This window comes from Geotrypetes seraphini, chromosome 3 (assembly GCF_902459505.1).
Source record: "Geotrypetes seraphini chromosome 3, aGeoSer1.1, whole genome shotgun sequence".
In the NCBI taxonomy this organism is placed as follows: domain Eukaryota; kingdom Metazoa; phylum Chordata; class Amphibia; order Gymnophiona; family Dermophiidae; genus Geotrypetes; species Geotrypetes seraphini.
In genome coordinates, this window is record NC_047086.1 from 10,723,970 (window position 1) to 10,732,453 (window position 8,484).

Genomic DNA, 8,484 nt, shown 5'->3' on the forward strand with positions numbered 1-8,484 from the left:
TGGCTTTCCCTCTGACATCACTTCCTGGGCCCGCTCTGGTGAAGATTTAAAGAGGTATGGGGAGGGGGAAAGGGAGGACATGAGTGTGGTGTGGGGGGAGTGGAGAGCACCAGCAACCTCACCAAGATGATGCCTGGAGCGGTGCAACCCCCGTCCCTCCCCTTACATGCCACTGGGTGTATTTTCAACATTTTCCATAGATCAGGGGTGTCAAAGTTTCTCCTCGAGGGCTGCAATCCAATTGGGTTTCCCCAATGAATATGCATGAGATCTATTAGCATACAATGAAAGCAGTGCAGGCAAATAGATCTCGTGCATATTCATTGGGGAAATCCTGAAAACCCAACTGGATTGCGGCCCTTGAGGAGGGACTTTGACACCCCTGCCATAGATGCTTTTTATTCAAAGACACATTTGACTTATAACTTCTGACAATCACAGATGAAAATCCCCCTTCCTACGTCTTCCTATCCTATATAAAATTGTATTTCTTTCCTCTTGTAATCATTGTTAGTTCACATTGTCCATGTAAACTTCTATGTTGTCTTGTTAATGATGAATGTTTCTATATCCCCCATTTTTTATAATTTTATTATTGTAAAACCGCTTAGAAATTTGATAAGTGGGATAACAAATTTTAATGAAACTTGGAAAGCTCTTTGGTACTCCATAGACTGGAAGGGAAACATGGGGAGGGTTAGAGCCCAGAACCGATCTGTGGTGTGGACTTGACTTACCACGAGACGGGTTTTCAATATCTTCTTACTTCCCCCCCCCTCTGTTGTTGCTTTGCAGCTCAAGTCCCGTATGGTCATGACTCCGTTGGCCATCTCTCCTCCACGAAGCACCCCAGAGCCGGACCTCAGTTCCATCCCCCAAGATGCAGCCACTGTACCCAACTCTGCGGCCCCCCAGGCTCTCACAGGTAGGCGGTCTCTTAACTAGAAGCAGCTTCAGTCTACAAACCACCAAGGAGTCATTGTATAGAGCCTAGCGCCTCTCCGCGCGGTTGTCAACCAACCGCTAGGCGTCCTTTAGGCACTCCCACCTAACAACGTCTAGGCATCGCTAGGCATCTTAGAGGTAGGCGCCGGTACCAGTGGGGTAGCGAGGGTGAGAGTGCCGGGGGGGGGGCGGTAGCACCCCTCCCCCACCCCCATCTGTTCCATCCCCGCCTCCTTCTACCGTGAGCTCGCGCCCCTTCCCTTCCCCCGTTCCTCTTTAATGTTCCTGGCATGAGCATCAACCCCAACCTGCTGCTCGTGCCAGTGTCGGCTCTTCTTCTGATATCAAATCCTAGGCGCGGGTTCAGGAAGTGAAGTCAGAGGAAGAGCCGACGCTGGTGTGAACAGCAGATTGGGGTTACTGCTCACGCCAGGAATATTAAAGAGGTACAGGGGAAGGGAAGGAGCATACAGGGGGGGGAAGAAGTGGGGGGCGGAGAGGACATGTGCCGGCGCCCCCACCGAGACAGTGTCTGGGGCGAACATCCCGCCCTTACTACACCACTGGCCAATACTTTTAATATACCGATGCCTAGTTTTGAGGCCTAGTGACACTTAAGTCAACCAAGCTTTTTCCTCTGCCCGTAACCACTCCTACTTTTCAGGTAGGCATCATTAAACGTTGGAGGGCACCTCAGAATTGACGACACTAGATGTCCTAAGAGTTCCGCATGAAACTCATAATTATTTGATTGGCTGAAAACTGACAAGGTCAATTACCACGCCAATTTAAAACAAACAAAAAAAAAAGGTTATGCATGGATTCTAGTTAGGCGTCGCTAGGTATCCTTCATTAGGGTGGGTAGCGTTGTCTAATGGAGGCGTCCGCAGGGCAGGATTAAACAATAGGCCAAGTAGGCACGTGCCTAGGGCCCAAAATGGTCAGGGGGGCCCGATGAAGGAGGGCATCAACATTGTTTTTTTCCAAACGGTGACGGGCCCCTCCAGCATCGATTGGCAACGCGGCCCCCTCCCCATCGACGGAAAGTAAGACAAGCAAGCAACGTGGGCAAGAAAGGCAACAGGAACTGTAATTGTGCAAGCGGTGCTGCTTGGCCAAAGCTTCCCTCTGACGCAGCTTCCTGTTTCCGCCTGGGCGCATGGTGGGGTGGGGTGGGGCAGGGGGCCAAGTGTACTTGGGTGCCTAGGGGCCCTCGATGAATTAATCCTGCCCTGGGCGTCCGATACAGAATCTGGCCCTAGGTGCTAAGAGAAATGATTACAAGAGTGGCGTATATGAATGTATGTGCACACTTAAATATGTAAATGCCTATATGCGTACTAGGGTTGACCAGAAAATCCTACAGTTGGAAAAACTGCCTGAATTGAAGTTTTTCCCATGAATTTGATTGTGCTTGATCAGAAAATATTTTTTTAAAGCCCATCCTGGGGTCGCTCAAAGCCACTGAATATATAAAGCTCCGTTTTTCATAAAATGTTTCTATTATTTTTACTTAATGGAACAGATTTCTTGGTGTTATAGCTATAAATGTTATGTTTTCACACGCAGCAATGATACATTGATAGAACGACCTTTTAGGTTATTGAAAAAGAACAATAAATCAGTACAGAAATAACACTAGAGGCTCCAATATGTTTATTATAACAAGAACCCCACTAATACAGTGTGTTACAACCACAAAAGAACAGGAAAACATTCTCCTGTCACTAAAGAATGATAAGACATTTTATGCAAAAAATCTAGCGGCGTTTTATTGAATGAACCTTCAACTTTGCTGAACACGTACACTGTGGTGTGTTCATCTACCGATGGCGTTCCAAACGCTCGAACATTCAATGTCGTCTTGGGACAGTCAGGATAAAGCCTCTGATGCTGTTCAGCTCCTCGCAAGAAGGCCTGAATAAAGCGCGAGGCTTGTCGCAAGGAGTTGAACAAAAAGAAACTGCAGGCAATGTTTCTTTAAACAAAGGAACAAACTAATTGTAGGCTCAAACAGACCACCTTTTTCCAGATCACAGGACATTTTCCTCAGACTTTTAAAGAATTTGTTGTGAACTTTTTTCGACCACCATACTTAGGGACCCCTGATGAAGACGAGTTGGTTGAAACACGGACCGTGTCGGATCCTATGATCTGTAAAAAGATGGTCTGCGTTTGTTTAAATAAACATTGCCTACATCATGTACAGTTGTCTGCAGTTCCTTTTTGTTTTGTATGGACTGTGCCCTCCCTGCAGAGTTGTTGGATTTTGTTTGACGCAAGGAGTTGAACAGCATTGCAGACTTTGACGTTGAAAGCTTGAGTGATTGGAGCAGTCTTGCACCTAATGATCTTATTGATCCAGTGATGTACAAGGGCAGGGCGGAGGGGGGATGTTCCTGGCCTTGGAGTCATGGTCTGGGAACTTCCCCTTCTCACAGCCTGACCCCAATGCTCTGGGTGGTCCCCGTGGCCCAGCATGTTCTCACCCTTCTCTCCTGGCTGGTCCGATGTCACCTTTACCTTCTGCCAAGCGGAAAAAACTGCAGACCTAAGCAGTGATTCAGCGACGTTGCCTGCGGCTCTCCTTCCTGCTTTCCACGTCTGCCTGGTCTTTCTCCATTGATGCAACTTCCTGTTTCCGCCCGGGTGGAAAGCAGGAAGGGGAGTCTGCGGACGTCACTGAATCACTGCCGAGGCCGGCGTTTTTTTTCCGCATGACGGAAGATAAAGGTGGCATCGGACCGGCCAGGAGAGAAGGGTGAGAACATGCTGGGTCTGGACTAACTGTTTTGGTTTTTTTTAAAGTACAAAGTGGGGTAGGGGTAGGGGGGGTTGTTAAAAAATGATTGGCCCCGGGCATCACATAACCTAGGTACACCACTGTATTGACCACTTTAAATTTGCCGATAGAAAGTGCCTCGCTCGTCATTTTGCATTCCTTATTGTAAAAGGATTTTGCAATATAACACATCCTCCTAACTCTTATGAAGCTTTTAGAAAATTGCTAGACTTACCTATTTGATAAATTTTTCTGACTGGGATTATAGTTCACTGAATGTAAAGTCTTCTAGTCTTTTCTTAATCGCTTTGAAATGAGAGGTAGTTGCAGTCCACAAACATATTGTGATGTTTATGCTCATTTCTGTTAAATGTATCTACGTCCATCCTGTGAAAAGGTACATAAGAGCAATAAGTCATGGCCAGTCATTCAGGCAGTGGCCTAGCCAGAAAAATTTAGAAAGGCCTCCATGAATCGGAGGGGGAGGATGCACAGTCCCCAAAGCTGACATATTACAACGAACATTCAGAAAACAATTCTGAGCATTGATTTGGTTCTAGTGTCTCTCATCTGCTTTTCTCAGGGTTTTTCTCCTAACTCTATCCAGGGTTTTCTGCTCTTTTGACATTTTTTTCTCTATATATCCAGCATTCATCCTGTCCAGCATCTCCCCTCTATCTCCCTCTCCCTCTCCTTGTGTCCAATATTGTGCCTCTGTGCTCCTATCCCTATGCTCCCTCCATGATCAGCATCTCTTAGGTCCCTGTCCTTCCCTATATCCAGCTTCTCTCTTCCTTTCATTCTGCATGTCGCTCATTCCTCTTCCTCCCTTGTGGTCTGACATCTCTCCCTTGGTTCAATGTCTCTTCTCTTTGCTCCACCCCCATCTCCTGCCTTTGCCCCTCTCTTCCCCCACCCCTTTGCTCCAGGTCTCTCTCTCTCTCTTTTCCCTCTGCTATACCCCCCCCCCCAAAAAAAAAATCCATCGCCTCCCCTCAAACATTTAGGCATCTCTCTCCCGCTCTGCTCCCCACAGACATTTAGGCATCTTTCCATTACCTCCCTATAACCGGGTCTGGCATCCTCCCTTCCCCCCCCCCTAGGCACCTGCCTAGATTTGGCCTCACTTCAACTTCCCTGCCAGTCCAGCAGAGGGAGTAATGAAAGTTGCCTCTCTGGGTGGTGGGGCCTTTCCTCTGCTGTGTCCTGCTTCGCTCATTAAACTTCCCACGGCCAGGATGTGGCAGAGGACAGGCCACGTCGTCCAAAGAGGCAGCTTTCAGTGCAGCAGGTGGGGGAAGTTGGAGCCAGGTTAGACCCACACAGGAGTCTAACTTGAGGTAGCCCCAGGGCATTTTTCTGGGCTTGCTCAATGGTTAGGGTTGCGCCTAGTTCCACCCATCCCTGACCATTATGCCCTAGCCCCGCCCCATCCCCCGCTGCATGCTCATGTGAGACAGGAGGAAATCCTCACATTGTAACCCTTTCTATGGTAGCTGACAAGAAGATTTCCTTTTATTTATTTACTTATAAACCACCTATTACCGTGTTTCCCTGAAAATAAGACACTGTCTTATATTAATTTTGGACCCCAAAAACCCACCAGGTCTTATTTTCGGGGAAACGATGCCCAATCACAAACCCACAGCATCTTTCTACCCCCCCTACCCCGCTCGCCGCACAGCCGAACCCCCGCCAACCCTTCCATCTCTCCCTGCCGACTGCAAGACTGACATACCATTACCGTCTTCCAAACGGCAGCGTTGCGCCAGCGATCTAAACAGGCTGCTTCGGGCCTTCTACCGCCGGGGCTTTGCTGTGCCACATTGCTGATGACATCATCAGTGATGCGGCAGAGAAATGCCCCGGCGGGAGAAGGCCCGAAGCAGCCCGTTTAGATTCCTGAGGCTGTAGCTCTGACCACTGGGCCGCTCCTTCCATGTAACAGTGTCAAGGAACCAGTAGCACGATTCCTACCACTATGGAGGCCATTTTTCTAATTGCGCTTCTCTGTGTGTTTGCAGTTTGCATTTATGTCAACAAGCAGGCGAACACAGGGCCATACCTGGACCGGAAAAAGGTGCAACAGTTGCCTGACCATTTTGGGCCCGAGAGGCCCTCCACGGTGTTGCAGCAGGCTGTCCAGGTGTGCATCGACTGTGCCCACCAGCAGAAGTCTGTTTTCTCACTGGTCAAGCAAGGCTATGGAGGAGAGGTGGTTTCTGGTAAGTAGGGTTACTGTATTTTTCCTCGGGAAACCCCAGACACGTGACCCTGCCTCATTCCACCCCAAGCCCCACCCCCTCAAGGCCTCCTTGACGAGCTCCAGCCGTGTCTGCAGGGCCTGGAGCATGCGCAGATGTGTGTGACGTCATCCATGCGTGCTCAGAGTACCTCCAGATGCTGCCGGAGCTCGTCAGGGCTTTCCAAAACCTGGACAAATGCCGGGTTTTGAAAAGTCTGTCTGGGAGCCTAGACAGTCCTCTAAAAACCCTACTGGTAAGTATACAATAATGGAGAACATGATCGTTTTTGCTGACAAAATTTTTAGGCAACCTAGCAAAGAAACATGGCAACCCTTCACGTTTATTGGTACTGAAATTACGTGACTTCCTTTCTCCATCCAATTTTTGTCAAGTTATGCAATGCTTTGTTTTGCCACATCTACATTATTGGAATGTCTTATTGTGTGGACTCCCAAAGAAATCACTGAGAGATCTTCAGATGGCCCAAGTGATTCGTGGCATTCCCCGTACTCTGCATGTTTCTCCTGTGCTTGTTGAGCTCCATTGGCTTGCTGTAGTGTGGAGAATTCAGATTAAAATCCTGACGTTAGTGCATAAAGCTTTACATTATTCCCTACCGAAAGTAGTGGCTCCATTGTTGGAGTCATTTGCACCTGCCTGCTCTTTGCGATCTCAGTCCAAGCAATTGCTGGTTGTTCCTTCTATTCGATCTCTACTTAAGGTCACCAGTCGTCGTGTTTTTGGCGTAGTAGGCCCACAATTATGGAACTCTTCACCTAACTCAGTTTGTCTTTTCATAAGAGTTTGAAAGCCCATCTTTTCAGGATTTGTGATGCGGAAACTGTTTTTGCCTTTTTTTTTTTAATAGTTTCTGTTTTGATGTTTTAAAGGAGTTGCATGATGTACGTTTTATGATGTTTGAAGTATGTTATGTGATTTTAGTATGTTGTAAAGTGTTTGTTTAATCTGAATTATAAATATGGATATGGGGGATATAAATGTTTAAATAAATTTGTGGCCTGATTCTATAAAACGGCACGGTTGACAATCAACTACTAGGCGATGGTTACAGAATTGTACCTATCGACGCCTACGTCAACTTGGCGTCAGAAGGTGTCCTAGTGTTAGGCCCCAGTGTATTAGGCCAGGGATTTTCTGGCCTAATTTAGTGGTGCCTAAGTCATACCATGTCTATTCTCCAACCCTAACTACTGCTACTACTCATTGTCATAGCGCTGCTTGACTTGCGCAGTGATGTACACATTATGTACAGGTACCTGTTCCTAGTGGGCTCAAAATCTAAGTTTTTTTTGTTTCTGGTGCAATGGAGGATTAAGTGATTTGCCCAAGGTCTCAAGGAGTTGCAGTGGGAAATGAACTCAGTTTGCCAGGATCAAATCCTGCTGCACTAACCGTTAGATTATGCCTCCGCGCCTACTTTTCAGGTGGGCATTATTAGACCCTGGTAGGCATTTCAACTTAGGCGTCAATAGGGACCGCTCTGAGTTCTACACGGAACTTTTGATTGATTTTTAATTTTTTTTAACAAGACTTTAATGCTGTGGTCAATTACTGCGCCAATTTAGCCGACTAATCGATTTTCAGTTCCACACGGAACTTAACTAGGTGTCTCCAAATTTAGTGGCACTTAACATAGAATCGTGGGATGAACACAGAGGATCTAAAATCAGAAAATAATATTAAATATTGAACTAGGCCAGTTACTGGGCAGACTTGCACGGTCTGTGTCTGTGTATGGCCGTTTGGAGGAGGATGGGCAGGGGAGGGCTTCAATGGCTGGGAGGGTGTAGATGGGCTGGAGTAAGTCTTAACAGAGATTTCGGCAGTTGGAACCCAAGCACAGTACCGGGTAAAGCTTTGGATTCTTGGCCAGAAATAGCTAAGAAGAAAAATTTAAAAAAAAATTTAAATTGAATCAGGTTGGGCAGACTGGATGGACCATTCGGGTCTTTATCTGCCGTCATCTACTATATGTTACTATGAGAGAGAGAAAGAAAAAGAGACAGAAAGAAAAAGACAAAGAAAGAGAGAGAGAGAAAGACAAATAAAGAGAGAGAGAGAGAGAAAGACAAAGAAAGAAAGAGAGAGAAAGACAAATAAAGAGAGAGAGAGAGAGAAAGACAAAGAAAGAAAGAGAGAGAAAGACAAATAAAGAGAGAGAGAGAGAGAGAGAAAGACAAAGAAAGAGAGAGAGAGAGAGAAAAAAACAAAGACAAAGAGAGAGAGAGAGAAAGACACAGAGAGAGAAAGACAAAGACAAAAAAAGAGAGCAAGAAAAAGACAAAGAGAGAGCGAGAGAAAGAAAGAAAGAGAGAGAGAAAGATAAAGAAAGAGAGAGAGAGAGAAAGACAAAGACAGAAAGAGAGCGAGAGAAAGACAAAGAAAGAGAGAGAGAGAAAGAAAAAGAGAGAAAGAGAAAGAAAAAGAGAAAGAGAGAAAGACAAAGAAAGAGAGAGAAAGAAAAAGAGAGAAAAAGAAAGAAAAAGAGAA

General features: G+C 46.5%; 1 protein-coding gene across 1 annotated transcript in view; it reads left to right on the forward strand.

The window, feature by feature from the left end:
• SCML4 (Scm polycomb group protein like 4) overlaps positions 1-8,484 on the forward strand; it is a 91,089-nt gene that overhangs the window by 55,620 nt on the left and 26,985 nt on the right. Inside the window, exons 3-4 of the mRNA XM_033939698.1 lie at positions 796-925; positions 5,752-5,952. Coding sequence (XP_033795589.1) covers positions 796-925; positions 5,752-5,952 — 331 coding nt within the window. The remainder of the gene's footprint in view (positions 1-795; positions 926-5,751; positions 5,953-8,484) is intronic.